The sequence below is a fragment of the Anopheles nili genome, chromosome 3, assembly GCF_943737925.1.
Source record: "Anopheles nili chromosome 3, idAnoNiliSN_F5_01, whole genome shotgun sequence".
In the NCBI taxonomy this organism is placed as follows: Eukaryota; Metazoa; Arthropoda; class Insecta; order Diptera; family Culicidae; genus Anopheles; species Anopheles nili.
The window spans coordinates 66408319-66426842 of record NC_071292.1 but is presented as its reverse complement, the minus strand read 5'-3'; the positions used below and the strand labels follow the sequence as shown (position 1 = coordinate 66426842).

At 51.1% G+C, this 18524-nt stretch overlaps 1 protein-coding gene across 1 annotated transcript in view; it reads left to right on the top strand.

Annotated features, from left to right (window-relative positions):
• Window positions 1-364: 364 nt before the first annotated feature.
• Window positions 365-18524, top strand: part of LOC128722546 (heparan sulfate 2-O-sulfotransferase pipe) — a 96232-nt gene continuing 78072 nt past the window's right edge. The window contains exon 1 of the mRNA XM_053816216.1: window positions 365-408. Coding sequence (XP_053672191.1) covers window positions 365-408 — 44 coding nt within the window. The remainder of the gene's footprint in view (window positions 409-18524) is intronic.

The following is an 18524-nucleotide window of genomic DNA, read 5'->3' as shown; positions in this document are numbered from 1 at the left end:
TGACGTTTTCGTTGGCGAATTTCTGTGACGCGGTGAAAGGTCCATCAGAAAACGCTGGAAAGAGGGTACGAGAGATCGAGATCGGATTCGTGTCTGCCGCATCTGCCGGCTAAAGGTACATAATTTCGCCGCTGCCAAGCATCCTCGCTGTGGGTGCGTTGCGCGTGGGATTGTGTCTCTCTGTGTGTGTGTATGTGTGTTTGAGTGGTTTACATTGCGAAATTTTCACAAGCCTGCGCGAAAGCAGCTGCAGCAAACGGTGGCCCAAAATTCCCAGCCCAACCAAAGCCCATCAGCCGGTAGGCATCGGACGAGGTGCTAAGTGACCGATCGACGCCGGAACCGATCCCACATCACCGCAGGCATGGATTATTTGCTTCGCTATCGCAGGATGACTGTCCCCAAAAGGTAGGTTGGGATGGGTTACTTGTGAGCAAACGCAGAGGGTGAAAATAACAGCGATCTAGCGAGCGGCTAGTGGCTTCCGACGATATCTTCCACAGCTCGAAATTGTGCCAAAACAATCGCATTTCACCGCTGAATCTCGTTAGCCTAACGAAATTGCGTCCGCCGTTTGCTGTTCGAAAAAGGTGGGCTATTTTTGGCCATTTTTTCGGGAGCTAGATAACATCGCCAACCCGTGAACGATGAAAGATGCCACGCAATCTGCCCGTCAGATCCACGGCAAGCGAGCTGCCCGCGGGAGGTTTGTTTGTTTTTTTATTCTCCTCGCGATATCGCAGCTTTGATCGCCATCGTGGCTGCTTGTAGATGAACGGCGTGATAAAAATAGACTGCTTTCGCGAGCTTATCCACGCGTCAACCCAAATTAGGCGCGCCGGGTGAGATTAGTTTGGAAATTGGACGTGGCGGGACAGCACAAGGCAAGCAGACTTGGCTTTGCGAAGACGCTAGCTGGCTTTGGGATTTTTCCTCGCACAATCACTTTCTGGCTTATCAAAATATTTAGATGAGACCACTCATTTTACCAGCTTGTTGAAGCGCCATAATAACCTTATGGGTAGCAATTTTCAGCCTGCATCGAGCGAAATTATAACGTGTAAATCGTATAAAAAGGGAACGCTTCGTTTGACGGTTATGTTTAGACATCAATAAAACACTAGAGCAAGAGAACGGCTGCTTTCCCATGATTAACGCCCCTCAAAGGTAAATGCAACCAGATGCAACGGAACCCGCGAGCGATCCGTCACCTTCACCACCATTCGGTGGCAACAAATTGCTTGCCCCCTTTCGAATCTTCCCGCTCGTGATTAGCCCGTTCATTTCATTGTAGAACATTGTCCCAGTGCATCGCTCACGTCGCTCGCGTAACGTCTACCCCGAGGGCGCCAAGAAGGGCCAATCGAAGAAAATTACAACTCCCTTCGAACCCACGAACATCAAAGCAAACATGCATGCGGGTCGATTGAACCGCCTTCCCGGGTGTGCATCTCTCGCTGGCACTCGCCACGGATGCACGGAAGCGTGCCATGTTTATGCCGCGGCACAAATTATACACCCGCTTCAGTGTACGCGTCGTCGACACGTTGTAACTGAAGTTTACGACGACTCAGACGACCCCCGGGAACGGGCGTAAGAGAACGGCACACGAAGGGCAAAAGACCAGTAAATCTTGTGCCAATCTCGCGCGCACACGACAGCTGCTGATTGCCGCTGGAAAAGCGACCGTTAGGAAAAGCCACCCCCTATTCCGTCAGTGACCCGAAAGTTAGCCACCGTTAGCCCGTGCAGTTGGGTTGCAAGCTGCACGCGTGGACTTGCCTCGAGATTTGGCCGCTTTGCCTTTCCCTTTTTGCTTTCGAAATGTCGACAAAATCTAGCAACCGAGCGCGTGCCACGATTCCTAACCTGATCTAGCCATCGATCATGTGGTGTGTAGGCCGCGTGGTTTAGAACTCGTGGTTTAAAGGCGCTAAAGGTTCCAGGCCTCGTTGGTTCCAACCGAGTTTGAATTTCGATCGACCGCGCGTCGGAGTGTGCAGGCTATCGATGAATGCAACCGTATCGAGAGTTTATTAGCCTTATCGAGCTATCGGGGTATTTTTGCACACGCAACATTTTCGATCCACGCGCGAGTATGTCGGCGATGCAACCGGCGCCGTGCGCTGAACCCACGCAAACGAGCCACGCGGTTTCGCGCTCCCGTGCGCAAGGGGTCGATAGACGCGGCCGGATGATAACGCCACCCTCACCCCTTTACTGTGTGGCATTCCACGGTTTCAAGACGCATGCCGACACGAACGCAGAATCACCGGCCGGAACCCAAACCCCGGTGTGTGCGATTTTGGCGCCGGTCTGAAGCTTCCTGCCGCCACCGTGGTGGTGGAATCAAAACGGAAGGGGTGAGTGCCATCTCACACCACCCCATCCCAAGTGGGCTTCCGTTTCGCGGCGTTAAGACGCGCGGGCTCGAAATTCACTTTCTTTCACAGTGTGGACTCCAATCGCGCGCACGCACACCCACACACGCGATTACTCAACAGCATCTTCGCGTGGAACGCCACCGGCTGGAAAAGGGCTGCAGCTGTGTGAAGAAGACCTTGCCACCGGGCACGTCTCGAGAAGCGAAATCTCCCGTGCCCGGCCGGGTGTTACGCAAAACGAGAGTAATTTCAATCCGCCGGCCTCCGGAAAAGCGGCCGGCGAAATTCGACGCACCGACAGCGCGCGTCTGCAAAATGAAACGAGCCGAGGTACGTACGGCAGGAAAAGCCAAATCGAATTGCCGCTCAGAGTGATAGCTATTTTCATGGCTTCATTCGTGCGTCATGTAAATGTATGTGCGGGATGGGATGATGATCAGCTTCTTCGTGCGAGTTTGCCGTCGTTTGTCTTCTTCTTCTCTCACATACAAAAAAAAAATCATAAAAAGCATTGCTCTCTAATTCACAGCAGCTTCATCGGTGGTTGATTCACTTCGGGTGGATTTTTTTTCTCTCTTTTGTTGCCCACTGTTTGCTAAACACCCCTCGGACGAATGAGCTCAGACCGTGCATGGTGCCGATGCTTGATTTTCTCCGAACGGGTGAGCTAGGGATACGCTTCACTCCTTAACCGGTCGCTATTTGATCGAATCGTTAAACGATAAGCGAAGAGGCCCCAACCAGACCCCGGCTGCCGGTCAGAGCGAGCGAAACACGAGGAAAGAAAAAATCAATTTTCCTACCCCTGGCGAGAGATTTATCTTCGCTTTGCAAGATTGAAAAGTAAAAGTGCGCCGTACAGTGCGCCTGCCGAGGTGAAGGTGCGTACACCGACCGAGGGGCGAATCGATTAATGTACCCCAACGTGCGTGCTGGACTGGCTTTTGGCCAAAACCGAAAAAGTAGATGCCAATGATTCAGGTAGCTTTTTATTCTTTTTTATCGTTTCGATTTAAATGGAATGCCTCCGGTGTCGGGCTTTAAATTCGTTTCTCTCGTTCCGGATCCGATTGTTCGACTGCACTCAGAGCCCTTGGGGGGGAAAAAATGACTCCCAAAGTAGATGGTTTAGAAAACAATGCATACACGCACAAATTTATTATTTGCTTTTCAATCCGTAATGGATCATAAGGAAATGATTCACGCACCAGCCAAAAAAAACGTGCCCCACATTAGCTCCACCAACCGATCACAGTTTCCAATCGATTCGAATCCTTCGCCATCGTTTCACCCCATTTTTCATGGTATTTTTTCCCGCCTCTGTCCGAGCGGGTGGCTTGAAACAAACTGAAGCGCACCAAATGCCAAGCCCGAACCGTGAAGCGCTATTAAAACGATTTGTTTTAAAACAATCGCATTGTACTCCCTTTGCCTGATAATCCTGTCGAACAGTTCGCGAAAAATGGAGCTTCCCTCGAGTGGACGAAAGAACTGAAGGGTGTTTGTTTTCGCCACTGCTTCATTTGGCACTGATGCGGGAGGATGAGGCGCAAAAAAATCGTGTAAATAACAAACCCATCAGTCAACCCGTGTGCAGCCATCGGGAAGGACGAACCACTGGGCACTAGGAGTGGCATTACAATCAGTTTTCGGTTGAATGTTTCCAACTCATACCGTCCAACTCGGCCGATGAATGGCCCAACGCCCGTAATGTATCGGCCGCATTCGATCCACCCTCTATCTGAATGATGGAAAATCACCCCACTAAAAGAGGGGGAGAAAATGAACGATTTAAAATGGAAATGCTTTCGCTCGCGAACTCATTGCTTTTGACGTATCGAGGCGTGATTGATTTTCAAATATCGCTCCATGAAGCGAAATAAAAAAGCACGCAGCGAGCAAAAGAAAAACGTACCGACGTGCATTTGGTGAGCTAAAAGGAATGAATAGAAAAAAAATCCACTATGAGCTAAATGCTCCCTTGCAAGGGCGTGGACACGAAACGACACGACACTCCCGGCACGACACCGGCCACCACTGGGGGGATGAAATACACAAGCCGCCCCACGACACCCTGTAAAAGTCGGCACCCGTCGTGACGCCATCTTAACTAACGTTAGACGAGATCGAGCGATCGAGGCTCGACGGGCAAACAGAACCGACCCGGACCTTTCTCTTTTTGGACGGCTACGACGCTTCAACCCCTCGAGAAAGTGCACCATTTTTCCCGACGACCGACCCACCGGTGGACGGCAATTTTTCCCCTTTTTCGGACATCCAACCGGGACCCGAGTGCCCACCCTAGCCTTTCTAGGGGTGCGTTGCACTTTGAAGCCGCTGCGCTGGTTCGGGAACTACCTCTTCGCTTGATTGTGGTGGCTTTCAAATTCGACACTCGACCGATGCCCGGTTCCGCTCGGTTGCTTCTTTCACCCTTTCGGGGTGAGGTGGTTGCAAAAAATAAATAAATACAATAATACGACCCCACCGTGAGGGGTTGCATCCGTGGCGGAAGGGTGCATTGCAAGCCACGGGGCCACCTTCCTGGGGTCGAGCCCAACCTTGCGCGGTCTGGAATATGTCACGATCACCGATCGGCACGGGACCGGAACGACGCTGGAGTGAAAAGGTAAAAGTAAAAGTCAAGGTAACGCCTAGGATCTCGGGATCTCGTTTCCATGTTGGCCATCATCAAACCGAGGCTGTCAGATGAGCGGGACTGGCGTTTAAATATGTCGTCTAGAAAGATCCATGAGGAGGGTTTAAATAAACACTCGCAAAACTGATTGCATGATGATCGCGATACGATATCTTTGAGATAGCACCCCGGAGACGAGTTAGAATTTGCCACGATCACCAATCGAAACGTTGTCTCCGGGTTAGTTTCGGCCAAGCTTAGGCGAATTCCTCCCTCGAAATGTCAATCCCGACTCGGACTAACTCCGGCAGGCATTAAATTATCGCCCTGTCGCCACCGGCTGGCGGATGCGATCGCGCTCTAATCTTGACCTTTCTTGAGCGAATGCCACCCCCGGGTTGGGGATGTTCTACCCCCCGACCGACGGCGCCAAAATGACGACCCACACGATTTCCTGTTGCGTTGCGAACGATTGCGGCCATAAACAAAAAATCACACCCGAAAGAGGGAGACGGAAAAAAGGCGAAGAAACACAAGCGAACGTTCCAGCTTTAACGGTCGAATTCGCGCATAAATTTAGATCCCCTCCGATCTCCAGATGAGCCCGGCTCGGTGCCATTGCAGTGCCAATCGGGCGCCATCAAGCAGTAATAAAGTGGCAGCTTTTCGGCGTGCTCCTCATTCCGGGTCGTTTTCTTTGGACGGAAGTCTCGCGCCGGCAGCAAGCCACCCCGCAATGGCAGCATCGATTAGGTTCGCCCCGGCGAAATTAGATGCAAATTAATGGGCGCCCATTAGGAAAAGACTCATTAGAACAGAGTGCGCGTGTGGAGCCGGGCGTTCTCGGAAAAGCGCGTGTGGTGATGCCATCGCGGTCTTTTCAGGGGGATGCCTCAGGAGTAATGACGATAACCTTTGGCCTGGGACGTGGTTCAAAAGAGCGCGACCTCGCGAAAAAGGCACCTTTGCGCGGGGAAAACGCTTCTCGTTCATGCAAATTGCTTTATGCCCCGCGCGCGCGCGTTAAGAGCTTTTAAGCGGGAGCGTATTTTCCCCGACCGAGAGCTTTTGAAGGGAAAATTTCAACATGACCCCGAACATCGTCCCAAAACGGATAAGCGTCTTAATGGGCACGGTTTTATCTCATCCAAACCGATACGCGTCGCAAGCGGTTCGTTTCGAAAATGGCAACAACGGGGCAACCGGACGGAATTGGAATCGACCTCCAACGCCAAATTTGACTTGGGAGTCGTTGTGGTCTTCTTCGCCATCTTCGGTCGCATCACATTGCACACTCACGGCGAACGCGAAACGCGAGACCGAAGAGGCGCAAAGGCGGTCCATTTTTTTTCTGTCCGCCCGTTTATGGGAGCTATTAAAACCCTGCCTCCGGCGGCCAATGTGACTTCATCACACGCCCAACGGGCGCGTCGCTCACATACAAACACACGCGTGAACCCAAGCTAGCTTAGCCGTGACCTTGGCCATTGCATAAGTGTGCGCCCGGTTTGTTACGATTCGTTCGCTTTTCGGCCAACAAAAGGCCATACCCTCGTTCCCAGGCGTGAGGAAAATTGGGTGGGCCCTTGCTTTTTTTTTTCACTGTCCAGTAGGGAAAGTGTAAGTAGAGCGAACTGAATAAAGCGCAACTCCTCGACATCGTTTTCCGACATAGCACGTCATCGTAATCTCTGCCGATCAGCGTTCGATTTCCCGCTTTTTTCATGCATTATATTCAATTAAACGCCTCACCAGCGAGCCACGACGGGTGTCACTCGAAGCGCGGAGATAAACGATGAATAATTAACCCGTTCCGAGAATATCGCCTTCCGCGAGCCCGACGGGACACGCTAATCAGGAGCGTGCCACCAACCGGGTCCGGAGCTGAGTTATGACACCCGGCGCCATCATAATGAGCCGCTGGAATGAAGCGGACGAGACACACACACACACACAAAAAGCGCAACTGAAGATGGAGCTCGGGAGAAGAAAAGCCAAAGCTAAAGCCCAGCCACCATCGAGTTCAGATCGGGGAATTGTTTCACGATCGGCGGCTCGCGTTCACCGCCACCAAAATTCCGACCACCAGATGGGAGCAGAATTTTCAAACCGGGATTTATAATTTATGCATCCGCGGCTCATACCGGCACCGAGCGAACGTGCCGCGTCTGAGATGCAATGAACCACGAAAAGAAGGAACCGTGCCGTGGCTGGATTCTTCAAAGTTCTAAAAACCATTTCGCCTGGTCATCCGGAACGCACACCAGCACCTCGGGTGGTGCGAAGTGAAGCAAAAAAAAAAATGGCAAAAAGAACGCGAACAAACGCACGCTTCCACGAAGCGAACGCATTTTGGAAAATATTGGCCAACCTGCAGCTTTTGGGCTGAAAGTTTCCGAGCGCTCGCAACCGGATGAAATGAACCGCAAAGGGAACCGTTCGACGCGTCGGACCACGATCCGCGGATGCCGTGGGAATCCACCATCTCTCGAGTGGTGGTGAGTACGGTTGGTTATTTTTCGGTGGAAAAACCACAAGCGCGTTTGTCGTAACACCACCAGCGCGAACGAACGTAGCTCATAAAGTGCCGGATTTGGGAAGCCAGAAAGGCTCAGAACTGGAGCAGCCAAAGCAGCGCAATGGCAGAGGCCATCATAAAAAAAAAATAGCCGGGAAAAAGGGCGGAGAAGTGCGACTTGTCAACGTTGACGATCGTGACGTGGATGGTCTAACGGACCACCGCGTGCTGCTGTTATGATTGAAGCGTGTTGGCTTCGGGAAAGGCAAGCAAAAACGTGGTGGGAAAATGGCCGGCTAGTTTTTAATTCCGGCGCTTATTAGAACAGCATTATGGAGCATTACGCCACCGGGAAGCTAATAACGATGTGCCGTTGCTCATTACGTGCTGGCAGAACAGAAATGTGTATGTGTGTGTATTTTTTATGTTTTTCGCCGCATTTCGGCTTTCATTTGCCACACTTTGCTGCTCGTAGAGCTTTATTATGCTGGTGTGCTGGAGTGCATAAGGTACCGATGATAGCGGTGCAACGATGAAACGAGCGCAACGTGAAACGAAGCGTATTTACTTAAGCAATTTGGTAATTAATTTCTTGCTCTAAGTAATCACACCATACGCCAATCGAGTTTTTTTTTCTTTTCGTGCACTTTTGTGCACTCTTCTCGGACTAATGCCTACCAATGTAAGAACCACAACTGATCTAACTGCATAAAAAGAAAACAAATCCATCAAAGAGCTATCATATGAAATCACGAAATGCTAACCAAAAACTCGCCACTTTGCATGCATTAGATCATTGGCAAAGATGGTGTAAATTTAATGCTTTGTTCGGCTATAAACGCAAACACGGTCAATCCTTCGCCACGCGTTTATATTGAGGTAATGAAACCCACCTTCAGATCGTGATTGTATCAGAGATTTAACAGCTCGTTTTCCATGTCCGAGAACAAACGTACAAGCGACCAGCGGCCAAAAAACAATGCAGTTCCACGTTGCGTTATCAAAACCCACCCCGTTATGAGACCTGCCTCCTTTCCGTCTGGTGTATTGCTCTCGCCTGCCACGCGAAGTGCAATTGCATTGTCGCTACGATCGTCACACGATCATTACGGACTGGCGATCGCGCTGGTCGCGTTAATGGCCCCACAAATGGGTACACGGTTATGCTCGAGTGAAACCCAACCCAACGGCTCGGTGGTCACACAGCCTGGGGGGCTATCACTCTTCGACCTCGGGCGCATGTCGCCGGACACGGTCTAAAGAAAATTGGAGAAAATGCAAGCAATGCAAGATACGCTCCGATAAAAAACAACCCCCACACACACACACACACACACACACAGCCAACACGCCGGCACGCTCGGAAAGGGCTTTCGAGGAACGCTGTAACCGAACGCCATGGCGGTTGTTCCCAAAGAGGGTGCGCTGCCCTGTTCCCGTGGAATGCAACCAAAGCGAAGGTAGATCTCGATCTAGCGCGACCCTGGCGGACCGAGGCGACATCGATCGCAGCAACCGATCTGCTCCCTAAAACCGCCGGTATCTGTCTCAGTACTCCTTTCTCCGGGCTTAGAAAGCGTTCACGCGGGGCGCGGACCCGTAATGGATGCCATTTCTCCGAAACGCACCCCACCGGAACGGATGCTGAAGACACCTCGATGGCGTCTTGCACTATATCCGAGCGCATCTAATCTGCATTAGCATAATGTTTTGCATTGTTTGCGCCCTCCCTCAAAAGGGGTGCTTTGATCGGGACCTAGCGGGGTGTTTGAAATTAACGTACCCATTGTCTGGCCGAGTCGTTGTTCGAGTCGAGGTTGTTCGGTTTTCAATTGGCCACCATCAGCGCCCGGTGGTGTTGTTCCACCCAAATAATGAAGCAAAAAGAATAAATAAATGGGAAAACCTCTCCGCTTTCAACTCTGCAGCCGGGTGTTTGCTTTCGGTTGTGGGGTTCACCGATCGGTTTGCCATTGCGGGTGCGCGTTTTGGAAAGGTTCTCGTCTTGCAGGGCGCGTTGGAAGGCTAGAGGCGTTGCCTATTCGATAGTTGCCCCCTGCAGGGTGGTGATCGTAAGGACCGGCTGACCCAGTTTCGGCTACCTCGAACACCTCGTTCGATTCGCCCAACTCGCCCAACTCGGGGAGCACTTTTAGCGAGTATTTTTTTTTTTTGCTCTCTCCCTTCTCTACCGAACCGGTGGTGCTGGACTTTATTGAAATGGCACTCAAAAGTGCGCTTTTGCACGCCACACGGCAGCTGGACGACGCAGCCGTGGTCAGACACCAGAAAACCCCTATCTACGAGAGATTGAGCTAAGGGCCGCTTAACAATTGATTGGCACGATCGGTGCCATCTGGTGGACGGAAATGGGGATGGAAAACCCAACGTCCGGAGCCCCCTTTTGGACGGCGCATAATTTGACACATAAACCGTCATTTTTATTCACACCCCCTGGCAAGGGTCCACCCCAACCGGGGACAGCAGTTTTGGTTGACTAACCTTGTACTTTATCTCGCACCCCACCGGTTCTAGTGAGGCGGCAAAATTGGACCACTCCCGTTTCGGTCCAGCGAGAGCGCGAAACCGGGCGAACGAAGGAGAAGAAGAAAAATAAAACACCAACCTTCCACGCGGCGACGCTTGTGGACGGAAAAGTTTTCCACGGCCGCAGAAAGTTGTCTTAATTTCCGCCCCACTGAGGCTCCACCGATCGTGACCGCTCGATTTCGGCGTGGCGTTTACTCACGCCGGCTTTTGGCATGCGCTGGGCTGTTTGAGATCGCACTTTAGCGATACGATTGAAAACTAAAATCCAGATAAACGAATTACGCGGTCGGTGCCAGCGTAAAGGCGTTTATCACACCGTCCATGATCGCGTGGTCGGCATTGAGAAGTGAATCGTGCCTCTTAAAATCGGTTCATTCGTCTCTTCCGCCTTCCAGACGCTGGGTTGCGTTCGATTTCGGCACAAAAACGCGGTCTCGTTGAGGGGCTATTACGTGCGCTTAGTTTCCCTCCAAATCCGGCTATCGCAAAGATGTCCTTTCATTTTTTTTTCTCTTTTGTATCGTTGCATCCGGCCCAGCGAAAGGCAACATGCGTTTTTGTTTGCGTGCGTCTTCCGTGCGTTCATTAAAGCAAACCTAAGCAACAAACCAAGCGCGTTAAGATTAACGACAACTCATTTCGGCCCATCACAACATCAAAAAAAGAGCGACTTGCAAACCCTTCCCTGTAATCAGCCTCGGGGTGATGGTCACGTTTTTTTTTCGTTTTGTGACCGCAAATCGGCACACATCGGTCGCTAATGACCCGCAGATGGCAATCCCAATGCGACGATGCCGATTCCCGCTGGCACGCGTGTGTGTGTGTGTTTGTGTTCGAGATCAAAAAGCCCCAACAGACACGCGCAATTTAGACCGAAAGTGACAGTGGCTCCCGCTGCACAGTGGTTACGAATTCGGTTACGTTGCGCACTCGAGATAATGGCATTGCTGGGCATGTAATCCCGCAGATCGCGGTGACAATTAGCCGAGGGACGTGGATGCGTGGCACAGAACGAACGTGGGCTTTTCGCGAAAGTGCCTCCAAAGCAGCGGTGGCTCAACAAGTGAAAGGAACCCGATGCGCTTCCTTTCTAACCTGCGGGGCGTACGAGTCGTCAGCTTCCTCCGCGATCGGGTGCGCCAAACGCCGGCTCGCCATTGTTGCAATGACCCTCACCATCGCTGGGGGTTGAAAATGAACTTTCAACGAGCTTTCGCACCACTCGGGAGGAGCGTCTTAGAAAGGGGGTGAGAAATAAATAAACTCGAAAATAAATGTTCGACCCCGACTCCAAGTGTCCTTTCTAATCACGGAACGAACACACCTGGCTCGGGCTGGCTTTGTTTTGTTTGGTTTCGCTTTTGTTGCACGCTTGCACTCGTAACAGTAGCCATAAAGGTGCGTTGTTTGACCATCGGTCAGCTGAATTGCGCCTCCACCGCGCCATTACGAAGCGGCATCTCGATCAAGCACTATCGCTAACGGCGATCGACGCGTGTATTCAACACCCAATTATTGCCCACCCTGCTGTGGTTCCGATCGCTGATCGACAGATTGGTTGATTGATTTATTCCCATCTAAAAATATTTGCCCCGAAGCATGATAGCACCTCTAAACAAACGCACAACCGAACACCGAAAACAAAAAGCCCATCCCAATCAGGGGTGATCAATCACAGCCAGGGTCCGCAATCAAGGCAGCTAATTTCGGCTACCGTTCGAACGTTGAAGGAAAGGAGGACTGGCCATTTAACACCCTTCGATCGTTCCCCCCAGAGCTCGGTGGGCAGTCATTATGACAACATCGATCCGATGGCGCTTGTTTCTGTTAAATGACAACAACGTCATTAAAGCTCGTTACAGCCCATCAAACTCGGTTGGCGATCGTTGGCAATCTACCGAAGCTCGGTTCTCGTTCACAAGACGGAACCAAAACCGATGCGATCGTTAATCAGATGGCAAATCCCATCAAAGACCGCGACCAGCTAGCTCGTTGCAATCCCCAGCTGGGATCCGCTCACATACGGACGTGCCAGAAACCTGTCACTTTCTCTGCGGTGATGGCTCCAAATCATAAACCGGTCCCATTGCGAGCTGTACGACGCGCGTCCGATTATCGTGCGGGCGCATAACCCGCGACCGTGTCGTCTTATGTGAAGGAAATGGCACACAAGAGAACTGGTTCCCGTGCCGACAAAAGAGCCGCTAGGATGCGCCGCTAGAGTTTGTATTTCCGCGGTGCCATCAATCAGCATTAGCAAGATTGTTTGCTGCTAGAAAACGTTATTTAAATGCGCCACAATTTGCGAGGGATATTTTTTATTTTTTTTTGCGTCATTACAAACGATAATCCACATGCTTATCGGTTGGATAATTTGTCCCGCAGCATACACTTTGCATAATTTTAATGGCAAATTTTATAACACAACCATCGCAAGCACGAGTCCCCGCCGCTCAATTAGACCGCCCGTTAACGATAACGAACCGATATTTCCGTGCCGATTATCATGGAACCGCGCAGTAAAACCACCCGCACTAATTAAGATGTTCAAAAAGGTTTCGCCAAAACGGCCCGACCCTTCGAGCTCATTCGGATAGTTAAATCAATTGGAATCGTGATCAATAAAAACCATTACGGTGCCGTTGCGAATTCACCTTTCGATTCGGCTTCCTCCCGGGTCGACATGATAAATTAATATTCCTAACCAGCTCTCGCCCCTGTGGGCTCTGTTTTCCACCCTCTCTCTCTCTCTCTCTCGCTTTCTGAAGCCCCGCTTGGCCGTCCGGTCGATTTAAGTATGATTTTTGATTAATTTTATGCCATGAAAAGCGATTACGAGGCAGCTTCAAACATAACAACGGAAGGTAGGAGAAAAAAATAAAACACCCGACCAAAACCCAGGCGAAGCAGCTGGAAATGGACGGATGGAAAAATGTCTGCCCCATCTTGATCTGGCCCGGGAACACCACCACCGGCTTTCATAGAACGGTTGGGCCGCATTTAAGTGCTCATTTTGAATACAATGTGTATCACGCGGTGTCCATAAAATAACGTAAAAAACGAACCCGCCGTTTGCCCCTTCCTGATGGGTGGGTAGGAAGATGTAAAATCGATAAACACAACGTAAACGACCCTCGATTGGGTAGGGCGGCCGAATTGCTGGTGGACAAATTGAGGTGGATTTAAATTCACAGCATACCTGCGACAAGCGAAGGAACAAAACGCACACCTTCGTATGCAGAGTAAATATTTTTTCGGGTGATTTTAATCGTCCCCACGAGGAAAGAAAGTCCCACCCCCGTGTGCGTGTTCATCGAAAGAGAGCTGGTGAAAAGCGAAAAGCTGGGAGGAAAAAGTGAATCATATCATTCAAAATTTCGACACCTATTTTAATCCATTCCATCCCCACTCGAGGTGGGTTTGTGTCGCGTCTCGGCACGCCACGGTTCCGTGCCACTCCGTGCTCAAACTTTGTCGAGGTTTTCATGCGATAATCAGAGCGAATAATTAATTCACTTACCCAAAGGAACGCCGGTGGGGTTCGGTTCCACCACCTTCCTGAAACGGGGCTGCTTGCACACGGAATCTGGTCGTTTGGTTGGTTTAGAAATTGAAAAAACGAAGGTAAAATTTGCTTTTCCCAAAAGCACGCCTTCCGAAAACGAAAACGAAACCCCTCGAAGACAAAAGCTGAAGCCCAACCTTCTCCATCGTGCGGCGGCAACACGTCTGTATACGCCGCGAGGAAACGTCTGAAGAAACGAAACGGTCACGGTGCGTTAAGCGTCGACGGCGCGTATGGGGCGATAACGTACGGAACGCTAAGCAAACAATAACCCTCCCCACGAATGAACGAATGACGCGGTTCTTTTTTTTTAAATCAATAGAAAGCGAAAACGGACCTCCAGCGGAGGAGCGAGAGGGCAAGAAAGCGAAACGAAGACGTCCCGAAATTGACGGGAAACAAGTACTTTGAAACAAAAACAAAAAAGAAACACGCCACCGCCATACGTGACGCATTTTCAGCTTCTCTTGTTTCAGTCGTCAAGTTCAAATACCCAAAAACATCCGACAAGGTAGGCCATTAAGTACGACAACATAAAAAGCCACAGTAGGCGATGGGTTGAAATAGCCACAACAAAAAAAAAAAGATCACCATCAATACCGACAACCCACGAACGCGTCTGCAACAAAATGCAATGCTCGTCTCGAGAAATGTGACGCCACCAGAACGAGAAATCGACGCAGAAAAGCACACGGTAGCACACGCGCTTCGATCATGTGACGCCACAAACATCGCTAGACATCGATAAAAAGCACGCGTCGCGTCTGGGAGGACTTTATTTTCGCTCACAATTTTCCGGCACCTCAGCCGTCCAATCACACGAGATTGCATTTCGAACGACGACCCGGTGTGGTTTTTGTGTGGGGTGGTCTTTCTTCACGTTATTTTGTTTTTTGTTTTTGCTTTTCGTAACACATCCATCGACGCCACCACGCGCCTGATAGATGAGGTGTGAACGACCAACCACAAAAGGGGGCCACACACCACGCGGTGTGAACAGAAGCCACGAAAGTGTGGCACGCATCGAGAACTGTGCCCATTTTTTGGCAATAAATCGCTCGCATTATTCATCATATCGCCATCGTTTGATGGCACACGATAGCGATAATAAATCCGCTTATTCTCTCACGAGCGTTGGTAGGGGTTTTCAAAATTTGTGGAAAACCAACACCAAACCCAAGCAAAAACAAACGACTCGGGATGGCGTAATCGCATTGCGGCTGAAGATAATTGAGTGTGGAAAACAAACCCCGATCGGGGACGTCATTTACATATACACGAGGGTCGTTTCACTCGGCCGATCGTTGAGAGATCTTTTCGTAAGCGATCCATCACCATTGATGGACGATGGAAAGCAATACTAACCCCGCAAGGAAAATGACACCTTTTCCCAACAGCGATCCACAAACAATGCAATTAAACTCTACGGACACCTTTGCCGAATACGGTACGCACCGTCGGCTAATGGGAATGGGAATGGAGTGGATTTAATATAATAATTTTCTACCACGATCGAGCAAATAATGTTAATGGCCTCGTGGGAAAGCCCTCTCATACGGCGTAGAAAGGCCGGGATGTTTGTAAAACCGATTGATGTACTTCCTTGTGGCCCCATTGCGGGGCGAACGCCGCCAAATCGAACTGTTTGTTTGTTGTTAGCGCGAACGCACGGAACGATAAATCCCTGAACCCTCGCAGGATGGCTTCTGCTGACGAAGCCCTGTTCGTTATCCTTTGCCACCGGTGCAGGACTTTGCCACCGCGCGAGAGCCACGCGGTGCGATAATGCACCCGTAATCGAGCGATGCTGGGAGAGCAAAAAAGAAAAAGAAAACCGGAAAGGGAAATCCCTGAAATGGAAAGCCCAGAACCTAAGGGTGAATTGATTCGCCACTCCACTCGAACGCAAATGCCCCACACCGATAAGGTTAAGCTGTGGTGTGGAGAAGGAAAAAAAAGCCCATGCCACACCTTGCCGTGAATGGGCGTGAAAAACGAAGTTGAGAAACGAAACGATCGTTAAATTTAAATTGAATGTAAATAAATTGAACAAATAATGGTACCGATTTTTATTGCCCACGTTGTCGTCGTCGACGGCGTCGTTGTCGGTTGGGAAGGCTTCCTTCCGCAACCGCATGCACACACATGCACACGCACAACCCCCACCGACCGCGACCTCTCTTTCACCTTTCTCCTTTGGGACCCACCATTCGGCAACGGAAAGGCAGGCCGCGAGAGGTCAACCCGGGGAGACGAGTTTCGTGCGTTTGCGGCGGACAACCGAAGCAGCAGGAACCGGAAATGGAAAAATTGTTACTGCGTTGTCGGGTTTTCGTCCCATCTTCCGGCAGTTCACCGCGTAACCGCGTGCTCACTCTCTCTCTCTCTCTCTCTCTCTCTCTCTCTCACTCTCTCACTCACTCCCTTGATTTCTATCTCTTGCGTGATTCACCATCTGCTTTCCTTTTCCCGCTCGAATAGATTCTCTCATTTGCTTGGCTCGTTTGCACCATTTCATTTCTCCCCCAGGGATGGCCAACTCCTCGATGGAGCTCGATTTTCTTCTGCCCCCTGGTCGCCCATTGGCCGGGCGTTTTTCCGGGCGCTGTAAAATTACCTCCCCACTTCCCAAACTCTCCCTCCTGCAGGGGCTGCCTCCCATCGGGCGTTCGCCATCGTGACCGCAATGCAGTCAAATGGCGGAAATATCATCGAAAGATCGTTAGCCACCACTCGAAACGCTCCGGGCCGCGGGAACGCTCTGCCGTGCGTGGCTCGTGGCTGTGTATGTGTGCGTGCGAATGTTGCCACCCCAAACGGAACAGGATCCGGAATCCGGGATCAGGTAAAACCCACCCGTTGCAAAAGTGTAATCAGTTTACATTTTCACCGGCCGACGAAAGCCAAACCGACCCGCGAATCCACGTGCATCGTTGCATCAAACGAGTTTTACATGCGAACTGGGAGAAAGGGAGCTTTTTTCTTCCTGTTTTTTTTTTCCCCCACCACCCATCAACCGGCCCACTCGGTGTGAAATGCGCACAACGCCCGGCGGCTGGTTGGCGAAAAAATCGGATCAACGCGGGCGGCCGGATGGATTTTATGTGCAATTTGCTGATAAAATTCGAACTCAATTGCACCGCGGTGTAAATTATGGGGTTTTTTTTCTGCCGGTGCTTTACCGGTGCCCGGAAGGCTGCGCGCAATTAACCGGGAGGTGTGGGTTGTTACTTTTTCTCACCGACACTTCCACCCGCTTCCGTTTGAATTAACTTGCACCGGCCGAACTAATGTTGCGCCCGCTTAACATCGAGAGCAATGTGTTAAGTTAACAGCTCACGGCAGGGAGCATAATTATGCTGCCAACCATGGGCGACGCGATTAAAGCCAGCCCTTGTTTTTATGGTCCTTAATTTTTACACCGATCGTTCGTGCTTTATTCGACATGTTCTGGGGACACGAAATTGAGCTCTCCATCCGACGATGTGAGCCTGGAACTGGAGAGTGCAGAACGCTTTTCGCTCGTCCGTCCATTGATCACTAAACCCTGATCCCATGGGGAGGTCCGTGTAATGAAGTCGGCGAACCATGGCAAACACAAAAGACGCAGTTTCACCCCACGGGCATCTCGGGTTATGTTGTCTGTCCCCGAAATCGCCACATCACAGCCAACCAACCAGCCATCATGCTCTCGGGGTCAAGCGCCTGCACATGCAGCGTGTTGTTTTCAGCCCGTGTGTGTGTTTTTTTTTCGGGGACGTGAGCCAGTTTTTTGTGTTGCACCTTTTCGCTCGCCTGCGCTCGAAGCATGCAATCTACTTCAATAAAACCCGCTCTTATTAGGATACTTGAGTGTACCCGCGCATCCACTCACGGTCGGCTACGGACATGCCCGGCCCCGTGAGCGCCGTGGAAGATTCTGTGAAGTTAAAATAAATTAACAAACTGTCACCACCGTACCGCACGCCAGTGACGATGGGGCTGCCACTGATGGCTGCCTACGTGTGGGTGTGTGAGAAAGCTCAGCAAAGCTGCTGGTGGGTGGCGCCCGGGGCGAATCGGCGAGCCTTTCAGCCTTTACAATGATCCGCCTCCCGGGAACCATAATTGAGCAGGAAAACTCCTCCACCCGTTTGGGGCGCGCCCGGATGGAAAAGCGACCGTATCGCAGCAGATTCCCACGTGCACGAGCACGTGTGGATGTGTGTATGTGTGTTTTATTTTGTATTAAACTCAAAATCATCACCATCATCAACGCCGCCGCCACCGTCGTCGTCGTCGTCAGGAACTTCATCACAAGCGTCAGCGCCAGATTGGAGAGGTGCTTCAAATGTGCACGCTTTCCACCGTTTGCTAGGCACCAGCGTACGATCGCGCTCACGCTAGGGGTCTGTTTCACGTGCGGCAGGATCCTCGCTAGGATCCAATATTTCACGACCCGCGCGCTAGCACCGCTGGAAAACCTGCCCACGTGACAGCTTCCGGTGGGGTTTCGGTTCCGTGTGCCCTTGCTAAAGCCAATTTTCCGGCACGGGCTTTTCGGAGCCGTACGACGCGCTCACCTTCAAAGGATGTGGCAGGTTCTGTCACTTGCGTTTTTGGATTTGATACGCTGCGGGCTTCAAAACCCCCCACACGACGACCCGCGACGGCTCGCATCGATCGGTCTCTGCCGGAACCATCTTGGTCTGCTCCAATGGGGCATCTATTTGTCTTGCCGTCTGGATGCAGGAGATTGAGCCTGTAAACCTAACCTATCTTCCGTGTCACGTACGGACGATTGCGTACGCCATCCTATCGCGAGGAACAATATGTTGCCACCCAGGCACGCGATGGCGATGGTTTATCATACGTTGTGGCCCACGACGC